The sequence below is a fragment of the Spermophilus citellus genome, assembly GCF_964194105.1.
Source record: "Spermophilus citellus genome assembly, chromosome: 3".
NCBI lineage: Eukaryota > Metazoa > Chordata > Mammalia > Rodentia > Sciuridae > Spermophilus > Spermophilus citellus.
This window is the reverse complement of record NC_138184.1, coordinates 10,684,212-10,711,342: the sequence shown is the minus strand read 5'-3', so window position 1 is coordinate 10,711,342 and position 27,131 is coordinate 10,684,212. Positions and strand designations below refer to the sequence as shown.

The following is a 27,131-nucleotide window of genomic DNA, read 5'->3' as shown; positions in this document are numbered from 1 at the left end:
CACCCCGCCCCCCCCCCCCCGCATTGCTCCCTCCCTCACCTCCTGCACTGATCCTTTTTGCACTGAAGTGCTGGCACAGCTGTCTCAAGAAGCCACTGAGGGCAGGCCTCTGCTGGACATGGGCTCAGAGAAGCAGATACACTTCTCCAGACTGGTCTCGGGGGAGCTGGATCTTCAGAGCAAGGAATCTGGGAGGACATAGAACAGGTGATGGAACTAGAGGCTAGTCCTAAGTTAAGGCCCTGACACGTAGCTGGATGCAGACAGGCAAATATTCTGGTGCTCTCGAGAGTTCTGGTTCTGAAACACAAGAAGATGCCCAGATTAAGTCTCTCCCTCCCCAGCTGAAACAAAGTGACTTGCCCTCCAGAGCTATCTACAGGTCCTGTGAAGACCTGTGTTTGGATATCCTCTCAGTCACCCTCCTGGGGCCCAAGAGATGAGGGAGGAGGATGAGATTCCTGTGTGAAATTCCTAGTTGCTGGAAGTAATCTCCCTCTAAAAGGACCACTGGGCCATGGTCCTGCATAGAGACCAGTCTTTGCAAGCACCGGCTGCAAATGTTCCTTAGTTCTCCTCCAATGACAGGGACTGGCCCACGGTGGGCACAGAAGCAGGGGAGGGAAGGACCATTTAGGCTTTGTAATGTTCCCAGTACCCCTCCACTGGGCCTGTTTGGCAGAGGCCAGCTCAAGATGTGAGGGTGGGTTGCATTCTGCCATGGCTACAGAAGGGCTCGGGTCACTTTTTTCTAATTCTCTCTTCAGGAAAGGCCAAGTCAGGTCAGCTAGTGCAGTCCAAGGAGGATCCCTCTACTCATCTCCCATGTCAGGTCTGGTACTGAAGGTAGACCCCCAAACAATTTTTTTCTTTTTCCCTTTTATGATATTGGGGATTGAATCCAGGGCCTCACACATGCTAGGCAAGTACCTTACTACTGAGCCCTGCACCCCCAACCCCTTTTACGTTTTTTTTTTAGAACACTTTTTAGGGGCTGGGGATGTGGCTCAAGCGGTAGCGCGCTCACCTGGCATGCGTGCAGCCCAGAAAACTAAAAAATAAATAAATATTAAAAAAATTTTCTCTCTCCCCCTCTCTCTCACACTCTTTTTTTAAAAAAAGAACACTTTTTACTTGTAGATGGACATAACATCTATTTTTTTTTTTTTTGTTAAATATGGTGCTAAAGATCGAACCCAGTGCCTCACAAGTGCTAGGCAAGTGCTCAACCACTGAGCCCCAGCCCCAGCCCCACATTTTATTTTAAGACAAGGTCTCACCAAGTTATCCAGGTGCTTTGAACTTCAGATTTTCCTGCCCGAGTAGCTGGGGTTACAGGTGTGTGGCACTGAGTCTGGCCAGTCTGCCTTTTCCTCATTCTCTCAGCACCTTCCACCTTTGGTGGCCACTTCGGGGACTCTGCTTTTTTCTAAAACAAGGACCCACCAACCATGAAGCAGAGAGGAATCTTCACCAGACACTGAATCTGCTGGCACCTAACCATTGACTTCCCAACCTCTAGAACTGTGAGAAATGCCTTCCTATCACTTAGAAACTACCCAATCTAAGGTGTTTTGATATAGCAGCTAGAATGGATTAAGACAGTCACCTTCTAAAGATTAGACAGTCATCCCTCCCAAGAGATGCAAGGAGGGATCCCTAGTCTAGTTGTCACACTGCATGGGGTTGGGGTTTTAAGTATGCCTCCCATAACTTTTTCTTTTTTTTTTGGGGGGGGAGGGAACCAGGATTGAACCCAGGGCGCTTAACTACTGAGCCACATCTGCAATCCTTTTCCTTTTTATTTTGGGACAGGGTCTAATTAAGTTACTTAGGGCTTCACTAAATTGCTGATGCTGGTTTTGAACTTGTGATCCCCTGCCTCAGCCTCCCCAGCCACTGGGACTATAGGTGGGTGCTACTGTGCTCAGTACTCTGCTGGTTCTTTCTTTCCATTTTCTTTAGCTTGAAGCTGTGAGTTAAAGTTGTCTCTTTCCTTCCTCCATTCTCTGGCCTGTAACTTAATTAAGAACATCCCAGAATTTTTTTTTTTTCTTTTTGACATCACTGAGGATGGACTCAGCCTCACACATTTCTATTGTGAAAAGGAGTGTCACCAAGTTGCCTAGGCTGGCCTCAAACTTGGGATCCTCCTTGTGGTCTCCGGAGGTGCTGAATAAATGTTCTCTGCTACACCCGGCTTCCTTTCTACTTTGAGAAGGTCTCACTTGGCCTCAATCTTGTGATCCTCCTGCCTTAACCTTGCAAAACACTGGGATTGCAGGTTTGGGCTACTGTTTCTAGCTCTTAGTTTTTTCTTTTTTTGGTACTGGGGATTGAACCCAGAAGCACTTATCACTGCACTACATCCCCAAACCTTTTTTATTTTTTTTTAATTTAGAGATAGGGTCTTACTAAGTTGCTTAAAGCCTTGCCAAGTTCCTGAGGCTGGCCTCAAACTTGTGATCCTCCTGCCTCAGCCTCTTGAGTTGCTGGGATTACAGGTGTGCACCACTGTGCCCAGCTCTCAGTAGCTTTCAAACAATAGCAATTTATCATCTTACCTTTCTGGAGCCCACAAGTCCAACCTCAGGGTATGGGAAGGGTTGGTTCCCTCCCGGGACCTGTCAGGAGAATCCCTTTCTTACCTTTCACCTATTGTATGGTGGTTATCTAGTCATCTTTGGTATTCCTTGGCTTGTAGCAGCATGAAACTGGTCTCTGCCTTCATCTTCACGTGGTGCTCTTTGTGTGCCAGTCTGTGTCCCCAACCCTGCTCTCTTTACTTCCTTTGGTACTGGGGTTAGAACCCAGGGGCAGCTTTACCACCGAACTATATTCCCAGCCTTCAAGTATGTTTTTTTTTTAATACTTATTTTTTAGTTGTAATTGGACACAATACCTTTATTTCACTTATTTATGCAGTGCTGGGGATCGAACCCAGGGTCTCACACATGCAATGGGAGCACTCTACTGCTGAGCCACAACCCCAGCCCTCAAATATGGTTTAAAAGAAATTGTCATGAATAACAAAGGTGTGTCTAATACCCCTGGGAACTCTGTGCCAGGAACCTGAGACAAAGACCGAGTATTTATTTCCTATTGCCAAAGACAGTCAAGGACTGGGGTTGTGGCTCAGTGGTAGAGAGCTTGCCTAGCACGTGTGAGGCACCGGATTTGATCCTCAGCACCACACAAAAATGAAATTAAGATATTGTGTGTCCACCTACAACTAAAAAATAAATACTAAAAAAAAAAGTCAAGAGCTATTGTAGCTCAGTGGTATAGCACTTGCCCAGCATGCTCAAGGGCCTGGGTTGGATCTGCAGCACCAACACACACACAAATCACAACACGTTATAAATTGAATTGTCTTTCATTGCCAGGCAACAGTGGCTGACCAGTGGATATTTGAAAAAAAAAATATTTTTAGTTGCAGATGGAGGACACAATACCTTTATTTTATTTGTTATGTGGCGCTGAGGATCAAACCCAGTGCCTCACACATGCTAGGCAAGCGCCCTACCACTGAGCCACAACTTCAGCCCAGACCACTGCATTTTGTAAGATGGAAACAAGAAAGCAAGAGCAGGAAAAGATACAAAAACTGATGGGTGAGCATCAGAGGACTTATTTGTAAGGTCAAAGCAAAGGGGACTTCCTTATTACACTGACTGAGTTCGACCAAGATTACAGATGTGTGCCACCACAGCTGGTTTAAAAATATTTTGACTCATGGTTACCCATTTTCCATTTTCTGACCCATCAACATGAATGACCTTGCATCTAGCTTCCTAGATCACTTTCATTCACAGGACAGTTCCACAGTGGGAATTTCATGACTGAAAGGTATCTGTTGGAATCATGGATGTTCCCCAAGTCGTGTTCACTGGGCTTCTATCTATTGTGCACCCTCACGTGTTTGTTCAAAGATGTGGACAAAGCGAAAGCTTTTCCACATTGCTTACACGCAAAAAGTTTCTCTCCACTGTGAGTTCTTTCATGTCTTTGAAAGGAACTGCGAAGACTAAAGGCTTTGCCACATTCTTCACATTTATAGGGTTTCTCTCCAGTGTGCATTCGCATGTGCCCTTGAAAGCTTGTGGGATAAATGAAGGCTTTCCCACACTGCTTGCATTCATAGGGCCTCTCTCCAGTATGAGTTCTTTCGTGTATCTGAACGTAACTAGAACAACTGAAGGCTTTTCCACATTGCTTACACTCATAAGGCTTCTCTCCAGTGTGGGTTCTCTCGTGCGTTCGAAACGCACTGAGAAAGATGAATGCCTTCCCACATTCCCTGCACTTGTAAGGTCCATCTCCAGTGTGCGTTATCATGTGTCTTCGAAAGTTTTCGAGAGAAATGAAAGCTTTGGCACATTCTTTACATTCAAAGGGTTTTTCTCCAGTGTGATTTCGTTCGTGGATCTGCAAATCTAGAGGATAATTGAAGGTTTTTCCACACGTTTTACATTCATAGGGTTTTTCTCCAGTGTGAGTCCTTTCATGTATCCGACAGTAACTGAGGCGACTGAAGGCTTTCCCACACTCTTTGCATTTATAGGGTTTCTCACCAGTGTGCACCCTCATGTGTACTCGAAAGGCTGGGCGGGCACTGAAGGCTTTCCCACATTCCTTACACTTGTAGGGTTTTTCCCCAGTGTGGGTCCTTTCATGAATCTGAACGGAAGTGGAACATCTGAAGGCTTTCCCACATTGTTGACACTTGTAGGGTTTCTCTCCAGTGTGGATTCTTTCATGTACTCGTAAAAAACTGGGACGAATGAATGCCTTCCCACATTCCTTACATTTGTAAGGTCTGTTGCCATTGTGTGTTATCATGTGTGTTTGAACGGTTGTTCGGGAAATGAAGGCTTTCCCGCATTCCTTACACTTGTAGGGTTTCTCCCCAGTGTGGGTCCTTTCATGTATTTGAATAGAACTGGGACAGCTGAAGGCCTTCCCGCATTTCTTACATTCATAGGGCTTCTCCCCAGTGTGAATCCTTTCATGAATTCGAAGAGAACTAGGAGATCTGAGAGCTTTGCCACAGTGCTTACACTGAAAGGGTTTCTCTCCAAAATGTGTCCGTTCGTGTGTCTGAAAGGGCTGGTGATATATAAAGGTTTTTCCACACTGTTTACACTTATAAGGGTTTTCTCCAGTGTGGGTCCTTTCATGTCTTTGAAAGGATTTGAGATAACTGAAGGTGATCCCACACTCCTTGCATTTGTAAGGCTTGTCTCCATACTTACATCCGTAGAATTCGTGTCCAGGGTGAGATCTGATGTGCCTCGTAAGGGATGAATGAAGCATGAAGACTTTTCCACACACGTTACATTCATATGGTTTTACTCCAGAAGTTTTCTTGGTCACGCTGACATTTAGAATCTGGCTGACGGTTTCTCCAGACTGACCACCTTTACTTTCACAGAGTCTCTGCACCATATGACTTCTGTGAAACATTAGAAGCACATTAATAATGACTGCTCATCATTATTTTACATTAGAATTACATTTTTATTATTTCTAGAAACACCTGTAGGTTCTCTGCCCTGTGGGAACTTTTTTTTTTTCTTTTTTGGCACTGGGGATTGAACTCAAGGGCACTCAACTACTGAGCCACATCCCCAGCCCTATTTTGTATTTTATTTAGAGACAGGGTCTCACAAAGTTGCTCAGTGCCTTGCTTTTGCTGAGGCTGGCTTTGAACTCGAAATTCTCCTGTCTCAGCCTCCCAAGTGGCTGGGGTTACAGGCATGTGCCTCTGCGCCCAGCAGTCTGAACTTTTTCAAGCTTCTCTACAGATATTATCAAAACAGCAATATCCATACACATGGTTTCTTAACACTATTTCCAAGTAAGATATTTTTCAAACACTGACCATCCATGTCATTTAAGAAAACATTTTTGGGCTAGGTACAGAGTTACACACCTGTAATCCCAGCTTCCTGGGAAGCTGAGGTAGGAGGGTCTCAAGTTCAAGGACAGCCTGGGCAACTTAGTGAGACCCTGTCTCAAAATAAAAAAGTGGGGCTGGGCACAATGACACAGGCCTGTGATCCCAGCTACTCCACAGGCTGAGGCAGAAGGATCACAAGTTTAAGGCTAGTCTGAGGTCAGCCTGGGCAACTTGGCGAGATCTTGTCTCAAAATAAGAAATAACAAGAGCTAGGGGTTAAGGGAGATTTAGCTCAGTGACAGAGTACCTCAGTGCCACACAAAAACAAAACAACACCACCAAAAGGTCTGGGATGTAGCTTTGTGGTAGAGTCCCTGACTTAAATGCCCAGCACTTAAAGATTTTTTTTTTTTTCTTTTGGTGAAAATGTCTAAGAAAAGGGCTGGGATTGTAGCTCAGTGGTAGAACACTTGCTTAGCACGTGAGAGGCCCTGGGTTCGATCCTCAGCACACATAAAAATAAATAAAATAAAAATATTGTTTCCAAATACAAAAAAAAAAAAAGAAAGAAAATGTCTAAGAAAAAAATCAATTTGAGGATGAATTTGTTTGCTTGCTTTAAAAAAAAAATCATACTAAAATATCATACCTACTGGGGCTCTTTCTCTGGTATGTACAACTCACCTTAGATTTCTCCCTGGGATTTTGAACTCATCTTTGATCTTCCAGTCTTCCCATGTATTTCCTAAAATATAGATCCAGAAAAATCATTCTAAGTTATCAGAAATTATAGCAAATGTTAGATCCCTAAGCCAAAGTAACCCCATTTTGAAACTCAGCACCTGCTCACCCAGGCATGACCTTCCCATTAGGCCCACCCCCAGACTCCCTAACTGCCGAAACCACAGCGTCAAATAACAATCACAGGACCAGAGGGTTATTTGTAACCTCTCCATCTTAGTTGACTATAGTTAGCAAGTTTTCCCCGCAGGCTGCTGCACCTGGCAGAAGGGCAGCCTGGCCGATATTCTCTGTCAATAAACCTTTGCTTGAACTCAGAGCTGTGTCCCTCGTGGATATCTGCGCCAGCCACCCGGAGGTTCTGGTGCTAGCCTGGGAGGGGTCCACGTTCATTGCCTGCTGGCTCTCCCATCATGGGATCTGAGCTACCTTGACCATGCCCTCTCCTCCCTGGCCAGTATCCACCCCAGGGCATTCCTGCCTCTTGCCTCCGGCTTCTGGCCTATCACAGAACTTGACTCTAGACAGCATTCCCTCTCTACTGGCCTTGAGTTCTCGGAACCTCTCTGCGGTGCCCCTGAGCATGCCCTCCCTCTCCCTCCTCTCTCTCCCTCCCAGTGCTGGGTCAGGGTCTCCCTTGGCTTCTGCTGCAGGACTGTCAAGGGCCCTGACAACCCTCACCAATGGTCTGCTTCTATGTGGGAAATCAGAGAGGTTGTGGGGACCCCTTCCTCCTCCGTTTCCCTTCTCTGGGTTCCTGAGAACTCTCAGCCATGGGATCTGCCCAACCCAAGATTCCCTGCAACTCCCACCTCGGCTGTCTCCTCAAAAACCTTTGGTCTCCACTTGACTCCCCGTCTCACAAAACCAGATTTGTTTTCTATTGTAACACAACCTGGCCCCAATATAAGTTAGAAAATGACTCCTCCTGGCTGGAGAATGGGACTTTCAATCCCACCGTATACAGGACTTATGCAACTTCTGTCACCACGAGGGCAACGGGCAGAGATTCCCTTCTCTTTCCTTTGCTCTGGGTCACCCCTCTCTGGGTCAGTCCTGCTCCCTGCACAGGTCCTCCTTGCTTTCTCTCCCTTAACCCTTTCACCCTTTCCCCTCCCAAACCTAGCAATTTTTTTTTAGCGGGGGGGGGGGGGGGGGGGGGGAATACTGGCGATTGAACTCAGTGGCAGTAGGCCACTGAGCCACATCCCCAGCCCTGTTTTGTATTTTATTTAGACAGGGTCTCACTGAGTGCTTAGTGCCTTGCTGTTGCTGAGGCTGGCTTTGAACTCACGATCCTCCTGCCTCAGCCTCCCAGGATGCTGGGATTACAGGTGTGAGCCACCACACCTGGCTGTAATTTTCCTTCTTTTGACCCACAGGATCACTCTTCCCTTCCTCCACCTCCACCCTATGCTTCTCTATAGCCTTCCCCAGCCACACCTTCAGCACCCACTGGACCCATCTTCCCTGTTCTGCCGGTCCTTCATCTCCCTCCTTTCTCTTGATCTCAACACCACACCTCCTACTCGGGCCTCTCTTCCTTCTTTCTCCCCTCCTCATACCTGCTTTCCTGGGCCCCACCTGTGGCCTCAGCAGCCCCCCTCCTGTCACTATGGGAGGTAGCTGGAACCCAAGGTATTGTTCGCTCACTGAGAAACATCTAGGTTCCTATCGTATGGACCCCGGATTTCTACACTGAAGAATTCCAGTTCGCAGTCCTATGATCTGATACGGCATGACATCAATATCATCCTCTCTTCTACCCACTCCTGGAGGAGAGGCAGAGGATTTGAGCCCCCACCCAAACGCATGCAGATAATTTTGATAAGCTTAAGAAATTACTCAAGAACCTAGTGAGAATCCAGCCCAATTTCTATCCCACCCTACAGAAGCTCTTCAACGTACACTAAAGTAGACCACAATCCCCAAGTGGTGCTATCACCCCAGTGACTCATTTTATTTCCCAATCTGCCCCAGACATTCAAAAAAAATTAACAGGTTAGAGAGAGGAAGGCCTCCAAATGCCCCAATTAACCATTCTTTTTTTTTCTAATTTTTATTGCTTATAAGCTACCAGCATATGGTATTTTTTAATCTTTGTTTATTTATTTTTATGTGGTGCCGAGGATCGACCCTAATGCCTCACATGTGAGGGGAGCGCTATGCCACTGAGCCACCACCCCAGCCCCCAATCAACCATTCTTTTTTTTTTTAATATTTATTTATTTTTTTGTTTTCGGTGGACACAACATCTTTGTTGGTATGTGGTGCTGAGGATCGAACCTGGGCCGCACGCATGCCAGGCGAGCGCGCTACCGCTTGAGCCACATCCCCAGCCCCCCAATCAACCATTCTTAACGCTGCCTTTAAGGTTTTAATTATAGAGAAGAGCAACAAAAAATAGATAAAAAGAGATAAAGCCAAATTTCAACTTTTGGCACAGGCCCCGCAAGACAAACCCAAGGGTGTAGTTTCCAACAAAGGACACTACAAGGCACCTCCTGGACCTTGTCTGGGAAGGACACTGTGCCCATGCGTGCCCTAATCCCCAACCACCATCTGGCCCTTGCCCTAAACTCAAAAGGGACGGACACAGGGGAGTCGACCGTCCTTCCAACAGTGAGGTGAGGGGCCAAATCCTCCCTCTTCATTCTCCCTAACCAACCATCACCCACCATCACCCACCGGGAGCCTAGGGTAACTGCCACTGTTGAAGGTAGGCCAATCTCTTTCCTCATTGACTCGTGAGAAGCTTTCTAACTTTGCCCCAATTTGGGGGGACCAACTCACCTTTCAAAACCTCTATCGTCAGGGTAGAGGGAACCACTTCCAACCCACGCAGGACAACTCCTCCACCATGTAGCACTGAGGGGACGCATTCTGCCCAGTCCTTTTGACTCTTTTTTTTTTTTTGGGGGGGGGAGTGCCACTGAGGATTGAACTCAGGGGCAATTGGCCACTAAGCCACATCCCCAGCCTTATTTTGTATCTTATTGAGGGACAGGGTCTCACAGAGTTGCTTAGTGCCTCGCTAAATTGCTGAGGCTGGCTTTGAACTTACGATCCTCCTGCCTCAGCCTTCAGATCTTCCTGCCTTAGCCTCCCCAGCTGCTGGGATTACAGGCGTGAGCCACCACACCCAGACATTCTTTTTAATTGAACCTCATCGCCCCACTCCCTTAACGGGAAGAAATCTCTCAAAATTTCGAGCCTCCTTTACCCTTCATTTCCCCAATATGGGACTTATAGAACCCACCCCAGTGGCTACAGATCTCTCTCCCTCCTCTTCTTGCCGATCCGTTCCCCTCACACACACCACATTGCTTCTTTCTTTGGCCCCGAGTAGCCCACGCCTGCTCACGTTTCTCAACACAACCTTACAACTCCTCGACAATTCTAACCCTCCTATACTTCAGATGGCAGGCTCTGTGTCCCGCGGCTCACGGACAGCAAACTCTGTCCCTCTCCATGGACTTCCAATCCAACCTCTCTCTTCACCACTCAAGTAATTCCCCCCGAACTACTTTATTCCCATGTCTCCTACTTTGGGCACCCTCCCCCACTCTATGTCTCTATCCACCATGCCACCTAAGGGTTCCCTGTACAACACAATTGACAATGTCACCTCAGAGCCAGCCTGGCACCTTCTTCTTCTGCAGAAGTCCCATTCTTCGCTGCCTGACACCCCCTATTCCCACCTTCTGCCTCCCTGTCCTCCTCACGCCCCATATAACCAGATACCCTGAGGGGGAGGTTGAACTGATCCTCTCCTCCCGCTCCTGGACTTCAATGTCCCAGATGCAAAAGACCAATCGTCGCACCAGTCCTCATTGGATCGGGCATATTGGCAGCAGCTGGCACAGGGTAGCAGGAATAGGTACAGCCACTCGTCTTTTCTATAAACTCTCCCAAGAACTTTAGGAGGACTTTGAGCAGGTGGCAGACTCCCTGGGGTCTCTTCAAATCCAAGGGACCCCCTCAGCCAACGTAGGTCTCCAAAATAGGAGAGCCACTGACTTACTAACGGCAGGGAAGGGAGGCGCTTGGGTCTTTTTAGGAGAGGAATGCTGTTACTTCACCAAGGAATCTGGAATAATCCCAGGAAAAGCAGCTGAGCTCTGGGGGAGCATCAAGAAACACCCCGGGAGCAGCAGCAGTCACCTCCCTGGGACCTTTTGGGCCAGACTCTCCCCTGGCTGCTCCTGTTGATGGGACCTCTCCTTACATTCATCATAGAGCTCTTAATAGGACCTTGTCTGATAAAATGCCTGATTTTTTTTTTTTACAAGATCGAGTAAAGGCACTCACTAATCAGACTGTAAATCAGCTCGTTATGAGCCCATTTTGAAAATCAGCACCTGCCCACCCAGGCATGACCTTCCCATTAAGCCCACCCCCAAAGAGTCCCTAAGTATGGAAACCACAGCAAAGGCGCCAAATAACGATCACAGGACCAGATGGGTTGTTTTTAACTACTAACCAAGGGAAAGGATGTCACTCTTACCAACAGAGGCCAGGTTCCTGAAGGTTTCCTGCATCACATCTCTGTAGAGTTTCTTCTGCGAAGGATCCAGCAGAGCCCACTCCTCCTGGGTGAAGTTCACAGACACGTCCTCAAAGACCACCGAGTCCTACAACATCCCACATATGTGCACAGATAAGGAGTGAGATTACCAGGGCTGGAGGCCTGTACTCAAATTCCTAAATTCACACACAATTCAAAACATTTATTTGTTTGCCTTGGTCATCAGTTTGTCTCAGTCCACACTTCTGTAAGTCAAGAGCGTCTGGAACAAATGGACTTACAGCTACATTTTATTATGGTCACTGCCAAGTCTTAGAGGTTCCTAATGGAAATGTCTACTTGAGCTTGAAAGAAGCTGGGAGTGGTGGTGCATGCCTGTGTCATCCCAGTGACTCAAGAGACTTAGGCTGGAGATTACAAGTTCAAGGGCAGCCTCAGCAACTTAGGGAGTCGCTGTCTCAATATAAAAGACAAAAAGGGTTGGGCATGTGGCTCAGTGGTTAAGTGCCTCTGGGTTCAATACCCAGTTCAAAAATGGGAGGGAGAACTTGGAAAAATGAGAGAAACCCTTTTCATCAATTTCTTTTGTATGTGTGAGAAAAATTTTTCATCTCATTTCTTTCCTTCTTCCTTTTCTTCTCTTTTTGGTACCAGGAAGTGAATTCAAGGGCACATAAGCCCTTTCTATTTATTTATTTTATTTTTTTAAAAATTTTTTTTTTTAGAGAGAGTGAGAGAGGAGAGAGAGAGAGAGAGAGAGAGAGAATTTTTAATATTTTTATTTCTTAGTTCTCGGCAGACACAACATCTTTGTTGGTATGTGGTGCTGAGGATCGAACCCAGGCCGCACGCATGCAAGGTAAGCGCGCTACCGCTTGAGCCACATCCCCAGCCCTCTATTTATTTTTTTAAAATATTATTTTTTAGTTGTAGTTGGACACAATACCTTTATTTTATTTATTTATTTTTACGTGGTGCTGAGGATCGAACACAGGCCCTCGCATGTTCTAGGTGAGCGCTCAGCCGCTGAGCCACAATCCTGGCCCCAGCCTTTTTTATTTTTTATTTTGCGAAAGGGTCTTGCTAAGTTGCTGAGACTGGCTTTGAACTTGCGATCCTCCTGCCTCAGCATCCTGAGTTGCTGAGTTGATGGTTGTAAGAGAACTGTGATGTAGAAAAGGAGAAAGAGTCAATTGATACATTTCCCTTTTCCTATAGATTTCAACTTGACCATAATCCAGCAGTTGAAAATTCAATTTCCAGAGAATTTGCTGTGCATTTGCACTGGGAGATTAAAATAAAAATAGGAGTAGTACTTTTCACAAAGCATAAAATAAACATAAAATCCCAACAGCCTAACCACGGGCATGGATGAGCGAGTGAATGGCCTAGGGCTCAGGTAGTAGCACATTCAAAACATACTGAGGCATAGAAACTATTGAGAACCTTGTTAAACATAAAGTACAAGTAGCTCCAAGGTGGAGTGGCTGCCCAGCGTTCACGAGGCCCTGGGTTCCACCCCAGCATGGCAGCTTTTCCCCTCAGGAGTCTACCCTCCGGTGCTTCTCTAGGGAAGGCATCTGAACACACCATGCACCAGTTTGAAGGCTACTCCCAGCCTCTGGCTTTTTGTGGAAGCTGCTCATTCCAGAAAAGCCCACGTGCCACAGCATTCAGCGGCTTAGACCACATCTGTAAAAGCCTGTGCTGCCGCGGAAGCCATGGGAGCTGAGAGGCCTGACTGTGTCTTCCCAGGAGTCATGGAGTAAGCAGTCCTCCGACACCAGATAATTACAGGAATTTAATCAAGATGCTGGGCGCAGAGATATGGAGCATATCATGCTAAGTGAAACAAGCCCATCACAAAAAACCAAGGTCGAATGCTTTCACTTATATGTGGAAGCTAAGGGGGGCGGGGGGAAGTTCAGTAGATCAGACAAAGGAGAAGGGAAGGAAGTGGGGGGACAGGAATAGAAAGACAGTAGAATAAAAAATACATAATTTTCCTGTATATACATATGAAATTACCTAAGTGAACCCCACCATAGTGCTACCCAGAAGAAAGGGGTCCTAATTAGAATAAGACATATTCTATGCTTGTATAATTTTATCAAAATGGACTCGTCGAAGCGGACCGTGGTGGTGCACGCTTGTAATCCTGGCTGGGGAGGCTGAGGCAGTAGAATTGAGAATTCAAGGCCAGCCTCAGCAATGTAGAAGGCCCCTAAGCAACTCAGACCCTGTCTCAAAATAAAAAAGTAAAAATTACTGGGATGTAGCTCCATAGTAAAGCACTCCTGGGTTCAATTTCCAGTACCGAAAAGAAAAGAAACGGTGGAACAGTAGGAATAATCACCTCTTTATGATTATTTTTTTTTGATACTGCAGATTGAATTCAGGGGCACTCAACCACAGAGCCACAACCCCAGCCCTATTCTGTATTTTATTTAGAGACAGAGTCTCACTGAGTTACTTAGCACTTCGCATTTGCTGAGGTTGGTTTTGAACTCATAATCCTAGCTGCTAGGATTACAGAAGTATGCCACCCCCTGGCGGGGGTGAAATATTTTTTTAATAATAATTATATATATATATATATAGTAGTTTAGATGGATACAATACCTTTATTTTATTTATTTACCTTCATGTGGTGCTGAGGATCAAACCCAGGGCCTCACACATGCTAGGCAAGTGCTCTACCACTGAGCTACAATCCCAGCCCAATGATAATTCTTAATCTTTCAAGGTCCTGTTTAACTTCCATGGGGCCATGATAACTAATTAACTAGGGCATAAGGCAGGAGTGACCCTATTTTGTCAAACCAATTTATAAGTATCAAAGACTTTGGGAGCCTGGGAGTACGGAGTATTTGCCTTGGAAGCAATAAGTCCCTTAGGTTGATCCCCAACACTGCAAAAAACAGAAACAAAAACAAAACAAAAAACAAAAAACAAAAAAGAAAAAACATAACTAAAAATTAAAAAAATGAACCTCCCAGGGCTGGGTCTGTAGCTCAGTGAGAGAGCGCTTGTCTAGCAAGTGTGAGGCATTGGGTTTGATCCTCAGCACATGCATGTGATCCCAGCTATTCCAGAGGCTGAGGCAGGAGGATTGCAAGTTGGAGGCCAGTGTGGGCAACCTAGCAAGACCTTGTCTCAAAATTTAAAAAAATAATAAAAAGGGCTGGGGATGTAGCTTAGTGGTAAGAGTGCCCCTGGGTCCTAAGTTCAATCCCCGGGTCCAGAAACAAACAAACGTCCCTCAAAACTGTGGTGCAGGCCTGTAGTCCAAGTCACTTGGGAGGCTAAGGCAGGAGGATTGCTTGAGCCCACGAGTTCAAGACCAGGCCTCCACAACAAAGAGATACCCTGTCTCATCTTTCTTCTTCTTCTTCTTCTTTTTTTCTTTTTAGGGGCACTGGGGACGGAACCAGAGCCTCATGCATGCTAGGTAAGTGCTCTACCACTGAGCTACATCCCCAGCCCAAGACCCCATCTCAAAGTAAAAAACACTTAAAAACCCCAAAACCTGAGAGAGGGCTTCATCCTCCCCTCACTCCCCAACTACATGTGCCTGTGGATTCTCAACTTTCCAGGGTTCAGCCGCTTTTCTCAGCACAAAGGGCTCCTTTGTGTGATGGGCTGTGAACAGGCTAAGACTTGGAGGGAGGCTCCCAAATAGACACACTGGACCTTCCATCACGTCCCTCTGCATGCTGGAAGTTCGGCTTTAGCTTGGAGTAATTGACCTTGGGGCCTCTGCTCCCTGATTACAAAGTTTTGAACCACTACTGACTATTTATTTATTTATTATTTATTTTGGGTACGGGGGACTGAGGTTCTTCCCCACTGAGCCACATCCCTACCCCTTAAAATAAATAAATTTTTATTTATTTATTTATTTATTTATTTTGGTGGTGCTGGGGATTGTACCCAGGCCCTTCTGCATGCTAGGCAAGTACTCTATATCCCCAGCCCCTCCTTTTTTACATTTTTGAGACAGGGTCTTGCTAAATTGGTTAGGGCCTCCCTAAACTGCTGAGGCTGGCCTTGAATTTGCAATCCTCCTGTCTCAGTATCTGGAGTTGCTGTGATTACAAGTATGCACCACTGTGCCCCCTGCACTACTGACAACTTTAAATGACAAAAACACAAGTGTTTAAGAATCTGGTAAAATCACTCAAATCTAGTGTTCACATTAAAGAAAGCAAGAAAAATGTAAGACACTTTTGTAACCCACAGTATTACTTTCAGAAAATGAAGATGTCAGTTAATGATTTCCACAGTAAGAAATGATTTGCTAAACTATCAATCATACTTGAACACATCTAGGTGTTGGGGCTGGGGGTGTAGCTGAATACCTGCTTGGCATGTGGGAAGCCCTAGATTCCCCAGGACCCAATAAATATATGAATAAAATAAAATAACAGATCTCAGGGACTTACATGCTAAGAGGTGAAACAAATGGAAACAATAATTTTTTAAACAAATACAAAGTTATATTGGAATATTTTATTTTATTGTATTTTTCCCCCAGTGCTGGGCATTAAACCCTGGCCTTGCACATTAGGCAAGTGCTCTGCCTCTGAGTTACATCCTGGGCCCAGGGAATATTTTATTTTTCATGAGATTCATCTCTTTCTAGTCTCTTTGGAATATTGTACACTATCTCTTAAACTCTAGTTACTGGGGCTGGGGATGTGGCTCAAGCGGTAGCGAGCTCGCCTGGCATGCGTGCGGCCCGGGTTCCATCCTCAGCACCACATACCAACAAAGATGTTGTGTCCACCAATAACTAAAAAAAATAAAATAAAATATTAAAAATTCTCTCTCTCTCTCTCTCTCTCTCACTATCCTCTCTCACTCTCTCTTAAAAAAAAAAAACTCTAGTTACTGAATACATTTTACATCTATTTAAAAATGATTGGTGCACGCCTGGGCTTGGGAGGCTGAGGCAGGAGGATTGCAAGTTCAAAGACAGCTTTGGCGATTTATTTATTTATTTTTTTATGTGGTGCTGAAGATTGAATCCAGGGCCTCACACTCCTAGGTGAGCGCTCTACCACTGAGCCACAACCTCAGCCTCAGCCTCAGCAATTCAGCAAGAAACTAAGCAACTCAGTGAGACGCTGTCTCTAAATAAAATCCAAAAATTGGGCTCGGGATGTGGCTCAGTGGTCAATTGCCCCTGTGTTCAATCCCCAGTACCAAAAACAAAAACCCGGTACTCAAATAAGAGAATAAATATGTCCATGGTTGCAAAGCCAGGGAGTGCTTGAAGGGACACATCACCAGGAGTTTGCAAAGAGCCACCTCAATCCAAAGGAATCCCCCTAGGATGGCTGTGTCCAGGAAACATACTACCAGAGACACATGGATTCTGTACAAGTGGTTCCAGATGGTTATTCTCTGCTCTCCTTTCATGTGACATGTCCACAAACTAGACATGAGTTTTTGAAGAAGCGCAATCCACAGCTCTGTGGGGAAAAACGTTATTAAAATGCTGCGTGGGTTTGAAACGCACCACGGAGGATCACAGCGATAGACGATGCATTGCGTTGGGGATCCGAAGGCGACATCTGGAAATGCGGGGAAGGATCTGGAAATTTAAGGACTTAATGTCAGCCCTAGACAGAGCCAGGTTAGGGCAGCAGACGAAATCCGAGCCAGCGCTGCCCACATCTTCGGAAGACTCGGTGGGAAGCTGATGCTGGGGGAGAGAGGAGGCTCGGCCCCCGCCCCTGCTCCTCCCGCGCGCGCCGCACACGCGACTCAGGGTCCCCGCGACCCTGGCGGGTGCCACACAGTTGCGGAGCCGCCCAGGGAGGGACGCGCAGGGGCGGGGCGGGAGGGACACAGGGTCGCCGCTGCCCGCCCCGACCCACCCTGTGGCTGTAGGGACAGAGGGCGGACTCGGCCGCCAGCGCGGACCCGGCCGGGCAGCCCCCCGTCCCAGGGCCCGGCCCCACACTTACCGTCTCCCGGCCTGGCGGTCCCGGCATCCTCCCCTCGCCGCCCCCCGGGCCGCCCACGACACCGCACTGCCACCCGAGCTCTCCGCGGCGGCGAGGCACGCGCGGCGGACTGCGGCGGAAGCGCACGGCGACACCAAGGTGCCTTGCGTAGCGTGGCCACACCCTCCTTCCCGGCGGCGCCCTCTTTGCCTGATTGACAATGGGGGAGGTCAGCTAGCTGAGTGGTCCCCCACGGGGTCTGTTGAACCGACCTCTTCCCTCCTGCCCTTTTAACCTTAAAGCGGAATTGTTCACCTCCAGGGCGGGACGCTGAGATCTTCCCGCAGCTGCTGGAGCGCGGGGACAGAGGTGTGCCCAGGAAAACCCAGGCCTGGTCCCCCTCCAGGTGTTGGGATCCCTTGAGGAGCCACCCACTGGGGAGCAAGTACAGAACTAGAGGGTCACCCAGGTCTGCTACAGCGAGCCAGGTCAGATCAAGGAGGCCAACATGAGTGAGTCTGGGAAGTTGGAGGCTGCCCCCTGAGGAACTGAATGCCTTCAGAGCCCTCTGCCACCCTATCTAGATCACCTGCCCCTGCTCCAACCTGTTGCTAAGGTAACCAGGCTGCGCCATCCTGCCCTGCCCCCTTCAGCCCACCTGTTTCTCACCTTTTGGCCATCCCACTGGTACCCTGGTCCTGCTTCCCCACACGGTGAAGTTGGAACATTAGAGAAGCACGCAGAGGCAAGCATACAAAGCAGGGTGTGTTTTAAAAGGGGTAGCATAGATTTCTCCCTGGAGGGAGAAGGGGGCCATATCTGTATCCTGGTATCCAAAGAAGCGAGGTGTTCTGCCCTTTTTAGATGTCCTAGGCTTCCTTTGTTCTCTTGCCTTTTCCCCCTTATCTAGGTTGCCCCCTTTTAAATAAACCCTGCTTTGTATGCTTGCCTTGGTGTGCTTCTCTAATGTTATGCTTCAACATGTGGGGAAGCAGGACTAGTCACCCGTAACTGGCAGTATCTCAGGGACACTTCCTAAAGCAATCACACCCTGAGAAATGTTCAATAAATAAATCCCCCAAGTATAGGGGCTGGGGATATCACTCAGTTGGTAGTGCTTACCTTGCATGCACAAGACAAGGCACCCTGGGCTCAATCCCCAGCACCACACACACACACACACACACACAAAAAAAAAAAAAAAAAACACACACACACCTCAGGTGTACACTTTACATGGGAAGAAAGCTTACTTTGGAGCAGTTTATTTTTGCCACACTGGAGATTGATCCCAGAGACTCCTACATGTCAGGGAAGTGCCATGTTAGATTGAGAGTGTTCTGTTGTAGTGTCACCCGCTTTCTCCACAGAAAAGTCTTAACTGGGCTTCTCCAGAAATCTTCACCATGGCTGATTTTAGGAATGTCAGCAAAAGAGTCTCTACAAAAGATTTCAATGTAGATAAACTTCCTATTTTCGTGTCGCCCTGTTTTACTTGGCCACTGGCCGGGAAGATGCCAGCACTCCAGGTGCTGGACACCCCCTTACTAGTTTTTCACAAACGCATCCAGTATAGTACTTTGTAGAACTGTGCAAACAAGGCCTCTGGCCTTGAGCTGGGCTTCACAGAGATGTCTACATTTTTAAGATAAGTCACAATTGGGCTCCATGGTAACAGCTGGCAGGGGGAGGAAAGAAAGGGGAAGAGGCTCTCCCCTTCTCAGGTGTTGTCCTTGAAGAGTTAACTTGCCCAGAACAGTGAAAGAAAAAGCTGCTTTTATGTGAACTTCTGCAGACTGTGAACTTCTTAGCCCCTCCCCTTACATGCTGAGTATAAAACTCTGAAACCACCTGAGCTCAGGGGTTCAGGGGATTGATTGATTACAGCAAAAGCTGTGCCCTCTGAACCTGGCTGCAGCCAAATAAAACTGTTTCCTGCTATGCAAGGCACCGTCATCTGTCCCTACAACACTGTGAGCTGATTTATTTATTTATTTAGTTAGTTTGCACCAGGGATTGAACCCAGGGGTGTTTAGCCCCTGAGCCAAATTCCCAGCCCTTTTTGCATTTTATTTAGAGACAGGGTCTCGCTAAATTGCTGAGGCTGTCTTTGAACTTGCAATCCTCCTGCCTCAACCTTCTGAACTGCTGGAAATACAGGTGTGTGCCATCATGCTAGGCTTGAAACTCTTGAGATTCTACAGACTTTTTTTTTTTTTTTTTTTTTTTTTTTGATACTGGGGGTTGAACTCAGAGGCATTCAACAACTAAACCACATCCTCAGGACTATTTTGTATTTTATTTAGAGACAGGGTCTCACTAAGTTGCTTAGTGCCTCCCCATTGCTGAGGTGGGCTTTGAACTCCCCCAGTCTCAGGTTCCCCAAACACTGGGATTACAGGCATGTGCCATGGCACCCGGCAAGATTCTACAGACATTTGACCTTGGGCTGAATAGAACATCATGATTGTGCAGAGCTTGAATGTTGCAGGTGGAAAGCAACTTATCTTGGGAGATCAAGAAAAATTATTTTAGAAAAATAAGTTTTTTTGTTTTGTTTTGAATACTGTAGATTGAATGCAGGACCTAACACATACTAGGCAAGCACTCTGCCACTGAACCTTTTATTTTGAGACAGTGTTTGTTAAGTAGCCCAAGCCTTCTGGTTACTGGTGACAAGTTCTGCTTCCTGTCACATGTTGAAGTGTAATATTAAAGAAGCATGCCAAGGCAGGGTTTATTTAAAAAGGGGTAACATAGCTCTTACTCTCTTACTCTCCCTCTCTCTCTTACTCTCCCCTCTCTCCTCTCTCTCTCCCCCCTCTCTCTCTTCCCTCTCTCCCTCTCTTCTCTCTCTCTCTCTCCCCCCCTTCTCTTCTGAGACTGGCCGCTACAGTCCTGCTAATAAGATCTCCGGCAGGCAAACAGTTGTTTTGGCTTGTTGAGTTTATGGAGCTTTTCCATCGTCCTTTACATTGGTGCCGAAACCCGGGACGGGGATCCCCGTCACTCAAGGCAGAACCCTGTTCCCAAACTCTGAGCCCAACCGTTCCTGTCGTGGTCCATCCTCTGATCGCCTGCCTGACATCCACCACTGGCCTGCAGATTGCTCCTCAGGGATTACCAGCTACTTGCCAATGAGCCAGACGACACGCACATCCAGTCATCCCAAGAAACCTCCACCGAGTGCTGAAAGATGAAGATACCGAATGACAACTCCACCAAAGGGCCATCTCTACCCCACCATGCCAAAAAAAATAAGTCATTGGCTTTCGGCTTTATATTTCTGCCTTTTCCTGGGCATAGGCCTTTTCTACCAGCCCTACAGACTGGACGACATGCCAGAAATTAATGCTGTTTCTTTTCATAGCTGCAGGGCACATTCATGGACTTCTCCCCAGAGGAAATCCATGCCTTCAGTGCATGGATATGGGGCCTCCTGGCCCTCCTTCTCCAACCAACTGATCTCCCTCCCTCCCTCTAAATGACGCCCCTACTCAGCAGGAAGTAGCCAGATCGAGTACAATGCCCCCAAACCAAAACAAAAGAGCGAGGAATGTTGGTAAAGATGGTGCCCGGAGCGCTCCTCTTCTGGGAGCTCAGGTCCATGATGCACTGAATGGTGCACCAACCGTCACCTTCAATCGCTGTGGATGGCGCGAACTTTGAATGACACACCTCCAATCCCTGAAGTGGCGCGAACTCTTGGCCAATGAAGAAGTAGCAGCCCACTTGCCTTGATCCTCCTCACCCCACGTTTAGCCCATAAATATCAACACCCTGTTTGTGCTCGTTCTCTTACTCTCCCCTCTCTCTCTCTCCCCCTCTCTTCTCTCTCTTTCTCTCTTTCTCTCTCTCTCTTCTCTCTCTCTCTCTCTCTCTCTCTCTCCCTCCCTCCCTCCCTCCCTCCACCCCCACCTTCTCTTCTGCGACTGGCCGCTAGGGTCCTGCTAATAAGATCTTGGACAGGTAAACAATTAAAAAATTAAATTAAATTAAATTAAAAAAATAAAAAGGGGTAACATAGACTTCTTCCAGGAGGGACAAGAGGGCCATTGCTGGTATCCTGGCATCCCAGGAAGTGAGGGGTTTTGCCTTTTTTATATATCTTAGGCTTCCTTTGCTCTCCTGCTCTCTTCCCCCTATCTCTCTCCTTCCTCCCTACTTGCCTAGGCCCAGGAGATGCTCAGTGGGCTAACCAAAAGGCGAGAAGCAGATGAGCTAGAGGGGCCAAGTTGGAGTGATCTGGGCAGGAAGGGGGCATAATTAACAACTCCCTGTAAGGAGGGACAATCTCTGGGTAGGGTTACCTTAGCAACAGGTTGGAGCAGGGGCAGGTTATCTTAGAAGGGTGGAGGAAGGGGTTGGAAGGCATTAACAATTCAATCTCTCTCCAACTTCCAGGACTCACTCAAATTGGCCTTCTAGATTGGCGCTGACTCGATTTCCCTAACTATACCAACTGCCTCTTTTAATTCTGGCTTCAGCAGAGGTGAAAGGCTCACACCACCAAGCCCAGCTCTGTTCTCTTACTTTAGACACCAATCCCAAGTCTGGGCCTCCAGAACTTCCGACTGATTAGCTATGAATTGGGGTTCCCACAACTCTCTCTGGAGGCTTTATTAACTTGGTAGAGCAACATATTGAACTTAGACTCTTAATGTTTGCAGGTTTTTAAAAAGACACTATTTTTTTTTTCTTTGGCAGTGCTGGGACTGAACCCAGGGCTTTGCACATGAAAAGCAGAGTTCTCCCACCGAACTAGATCCCCATAGGGGGGTCCACACAAGTCAGTGCCTAAAATGTTTCTGAAGTTGAACTAAGAAGAACTTTCAAGAAAGTGTGTGTGGGGGGGGGCAGGGCATCAAGCAGGGGGAAACTGGCCATCCACTTCCCTACTCCAATCTTTAGGTGGGGACCAAAGCAGGATAATCTTGATTGTGAAGTAAAGCCAGATATTCAAGAGATGGAGGAACCAGATCTGATTATAAAATGAACAAGAACATGGTGATAAAGAGCCAAGGCCACCCACCCCCTCCCTACCTGCTGTTCATAGTCCCCAGTCATTCCTGCTGTTTTGCCTGCCCCCTCCAAGTAGTCACCACCAAACAAAATTGACTCCCTGGTGTCCATCAAGAGATAAAGGAGGACTGGGGCTGTGGCTCAGTGGTAGAGCACTTGCCTAGCATGTGTGGGGCCCTGGGTTCCATCCTCAGCACCACATATGAATAAACAAAAAAAGTGAAAAACTCATTGGCAACTAAAAAAAAAAAATTTAAAAAAAGAGATAAGGGAGGGGCTGGGGATATAGCTCAGTTGGTAGAGTGCTAACCTTGCAGGCATAAGGCCCTGGATTCAATCCCTAACACACACACACACACAAAAAAAAAAAAAAAAAAGGAGAGAGAGAGATGAGGAAGGGCTGGGGTTGTTACTCAGTGGTAGAGTTCTTCCTTGGTGTGTGTAAGGCACTGGATTTGATCCTCAGCACCACATATAAATAAATATATAAAATAAAGGTATTGTGTCCATTTTAAACTAAAAAAAAATTTTAAATAAAAGAGAGAGAGAGAGAGAGAGATAAGGGAGCTGTGGGTATAGCTCAGTGGTCCAGTGCTTGCCTAGCATGCACAAGGCCCTGGGTTTGATCCCCAGCATTGAAAAAAAAAAAAAAAACTGAAAAATTAAAACCCCAAATTTAAAAAAGAGAGTGATAAGGGAGACCATCCATGAATTGGCTAAATAAACATTTCAGGGTGGATGTTGAAGACATCCATGAGAGACACATGAAACTCTGAGTTCAAGCAAAGGTTTATTGACAGAGAATATTGGCCAGGCTGCCCTTCTGCCAGGTGCAGCAGCCTGTGGGGGAAAAACTTCTTAACTATATAGTCAAGTACAAGGAAGTGGTTAAAAACTAACCCTCTGGTCCTGTGATTGTTATTTGGCACCTTTGCTGTGGTTTTGGTAGTTAGGGAGTCTTTGGGGGTGGGCCTAATGGGAAGGTCATGCCTGGGTGAGCAGGTGCTGATATTCAAAATAGAATTACTTTGGCCTAAGGATCTAACAAAACATAAATCACCCAACCTACTACAGTCCTTCCAACTCCCCTGGGTGGCTGGTAAGAAAGCAGGATGAACTTGGAGCATAGGAGTGGAACAAGAATCAAACAAGGTGACCCCTCCACCTGATGGGGCCATTCCTTGAAGGGTCACAGTTTTAGAAGTGCTTGGCTCTCACTTGGTAACATATCATTGTGTATTAGACCTTGATAGTGACTTTTTTAGCATAGATACAGCCCTTGAGAGTCAAGAACCATTGCCTTCAGGAAGGAAGCAAGCGGTTTACAGTGTCAGCCCAAGGGTGTCTCCAGAGCTCCCCCATGTGTCATGGTATAGTAGTGCAAGATTTAGAAACTGGGTCCCAACCTCTGCTGGTAAAAAATATTCCACTGTATTGATGATATATTTTGACTTTTGAATCTTTTTCAGCCCTCACTGAGGCAGCAAAGTGCAGGGCCCTGGCTTATTGGTGTAATCCTGGGTGTTGTATGATTTGTCTGATCAAGTAAGACAAAGGTTGTACCTCAGGCTGTAACAGATGAAACTCAGGCATTTCCACTTCCTGACATGGCAAAACAAATATGTGAGGGGCTGGGGCTGGGGCTCAGTGGTAGAGCGCTTGCCTAGCATGTGCAAGGCGCTGCGTTTGATCCTCAATACCACATAAAAATAAATAAATAAAATAAAGGTATTGTGTCCAACTGCAACTAAAAAATATTTAAAAAAAATAAGTTCACAAGTTTTTTGGACTACTGGGTTTGTGGGGGACACAGTATGGGGCTGTACCAACTGGCACACTCAGGCCAAATGTGGTAAAATAGGCCCAAGCACTTGGGATACTAAACCCATTGAGACCTGCTGAGCTTATCACAGTGTGTGAGGATGGCCTTAGGCCTGAGCCTAAGCAACTCCATTTTAAAAACTCCAGTTTGAAACCTGCAGTCTCACTAGGAGCCCTCCATTATGGCCCTCAGGCACAAACAAGTCACTTCCCCCCACCATGAGAAATTCAGAGTGAAGCCTCTGGCAGGCTGTTCTCCCCTGATATGAGGGAAAGGTAAAAATATCAGGGTGGGGACCACCAGACCAGATGTTTTAACCCCAAGGTAAATGATGTCACTAAGAAATCCAGTGGTAGCTGATGAGGATTGAATGGGGAGTCAAAGGTCCCAAGATTTAGTATAAATAATACAGCAAGTGAATAGGTATTCAGCCAGCCTATACTGATGCACACAAGCTGAAGAGTCCTGATGAGGACCTGGGCTGACATCCCATCACTTGTCATCATTTGCTGATCCTCTGCATCTTCCTCACCGTTCTCAAACTCTACAGCCACATCTTGACCCCGGTGAGAGCCACAACTTCTCCCTAGGACCACCTCCTCAGCCAGCCATCAGCTCCACCCCAGGAGAAGACTGCCTTGGTTTAGGACCTGATCACCATGGTCTGAGTGAGGGTGCATCTGTAGGGCTTAAAGCCTAAGGCTTGAGATTTCTGATCTGACACTTGAACTTAGCATGCAGAGGGAAAGTCTGTCATGAGCCTGTCATGATTAAGTGTGTTTGCAGTGCTTAGAATTAATTAATCTAGAATTGTTTGCTGCCGCAGTCTGGCTGGGCACAATTCACGAGTCACTTGTCCAGCAGGAAGGAACTTTATTTTTAGAATGCACCTGCACCATGCGAGCTCTCCAGGAATTCCCTCAGAGCCCAACTGCCACCACCGGCTCTTTTGGAGACTTCTCAACCAGCACTCTTCCCGCTCTTGAGGCCGATTGGCTGGGTCGTGTGGGCGGAGCCAAAAGAGTCCCCCCAATGAGCAGCTCCGTGGTCTGAAAGGGCAGGAAAACAGCCCAATGAGAGTCATCACAGAGGAGCCAATTAGCTGGAAGTTTGCTGGGGCTGCTTAGGCTGTGGCTCTCAACAGTTTGCTGTGAATTGATTCTGTTTATTGCAGTGCCGAGCATTAAAGATTGTTGTTTTCGGGCTGGAGATATGGCTCAAGCGGTAGCGCGCTCACCTGGCATGCGTGCCGCCCGGGTTGGATCCTCAGCACCACATACAAACAAAGATGTTGTGTCCGCTGAAAAAACTAAAAAAAAGTAAATAAAATTCTCTCTCTCTCTCTCTCTCTCTCTCTTAAAAAAAAAAAAAAAAAAGATTGTTGTTTTCTTGATTAAGAACCTATAGAGGGGGCTGGGGATGTGGCTCAAGCGGTAGCGCGCTCGCCTGGCATGCGTTTGGCCCAGGTTCGATCCTCAGCACCACATACAAAACAAAGACGTTGTGTCCACTGATAACTAAAAAATAAATACTAAAATTCTCTCTCTCTCTCTCCCTCTCTCTCTTAAGAAAAAAAAAGAACCTATAGAGTGAAATTGTATTGAGTGATTTGAGTGAATAAAGCATTGAAAAGGGCAGAAGCATGTGGACATTCCTTATTTCTCCCCCTTGACTGTATAAGTTGCACCTCTTGCCTATCTCAACACTATGCCAATCCAGATGGCTTTGGATAGATTTGGGCATATGGCAGCAAATCAAATAAGACCCCCAAATTGGATTTGGTCACAGTATGGCAAAGGGCAGAGGAACATTATACCCTGTAGGAAACACATCCATGTGTTAAGCCCACATTTATGCAGCCCTTCTTGCCACAGAGCCCACCACCAGGGAGGACCAGTGTCAAGGTCATGACCAGCTGCCCCATCAGTGGATGGCTGCAACAGTGCCGCAGTCTGGCTGGGCACAAAATCAGGAGCCACTCACAGCCTTGTAGATTCAAACAGCAATTCTTTATTCTCTCACCGGCACTCTACACGCACGTTCTGGGAAAATCCACCTCTCCACCAGGCTCTGCATCCCAAATACTCTCTGAATCCTGCGAGAACTCAACGGGAACTCAAGGAGCGGGCGCCTGAGGCAGCAGGATACACCCTATTCCCAGCAGGATCCACCTTAAACCTGGAACCGCCTTATTCCCAGCAGGATCCACACCCTAAACCTGGAACCACCCTAAACCTGGAACCGCCCTAAACCCGAATCCACCCTGGTCCTTGAGTAGGGTCACCTTTCTCAAGCATTCATGCAATGTCACTGCAAATGACCTGGGTCCAAGGCAAGCCCATTTCCACAATGGAGAGTCCTCCCTCTAAGCAACATTGGGTAGGCTGACAAAGAAATTGCCATGCGTCATTCCTACTTGGCTATGGCTCTCAGCACAATAGATGGCCAGGGCCCATGATTTGGGTAGCTCAAATGGCAAGCACTATGAGATGGGATAGAGGCCTCCAATAGCAAGACATAGACAACACTTCACCTCTCAGCTTCCGACTTCAACAGTTCCTGGGACTGTTCACATTTATAGCCAAAAAGGAGCAGCTGCCAGAAGATATGGCTTTACTTCCTTCCCCTGGAGAAAGCCAGCCTCCAGCAGTTCAGTCAGCCAGGTACACGGATAAAGCAGCAAAAGAAAACCCCAGAGTGGACAGCTGAGATGACCATCCAGCGACGGAGACTCTGTGGATTGATGAAGGACAAGGATGCAGCAGCCAGTGGACTGGAGTGTGAGAGGTGTGGATGGTGATTGTTCGTGAAGGTGGACCATAAACTCTGCACTGACAGCGAGGCCACATACAGAGGACTACACTGTGGCCACCTCCATGGCTGTGGATGGGTTATAGGGAAAACAGCTCTGGAAAGTGTTGGAGACCAGCTCCAACAGGGGGTCTCAGGAGATGAATGGATGGTGAGGAGTCGGCGAAAGAGGGGTGGAGAAACAACACAGACACCAAAGTGAAGGTGTTGACCCCCATCTTTACTTGTGAAGTTGATCATATATACTTTTCATTTTGGCAGGCTCACAGTACTTTGTGGTTACAAAATAGGAATCATTATTCAAAGAAACAAAATATTACTTAGCTACAATTAGAATAGAAGAATGTATCT

At 47.0% G+C, this 27,131-nt stretch overlaps 1 protein-coding gene across 1 annotated transcript; it reads right to left on the bottom strand.

Moving 5' to 3' along the window:
- Positions 1–124: 124 nt before the first annotated feature.
- LOC308643228 (uncharacterized protein) lies at positions 125–17,759 on the bottom strand (the record flags this gene model as incomplete). Its single annotated transcript, XM_081283142.1, has 7 exons — positions 125–188; positions 4,307–5,455; positions 6,587–6,647; positions 11,151–11,277; positions 17,147–17,335; positions 17,421–17,559; positions 17,731–17,759. 7 exons carry the CDS (start codon positions 17,757–17,759, stop codon positions 125–127), a joined length of 1,758 nt encoding a protein of 585 aa, XP_081139268.1.
- Between the last annotated feature and the right edge of the window lie 9,372 nt (positions 17,760–27,131).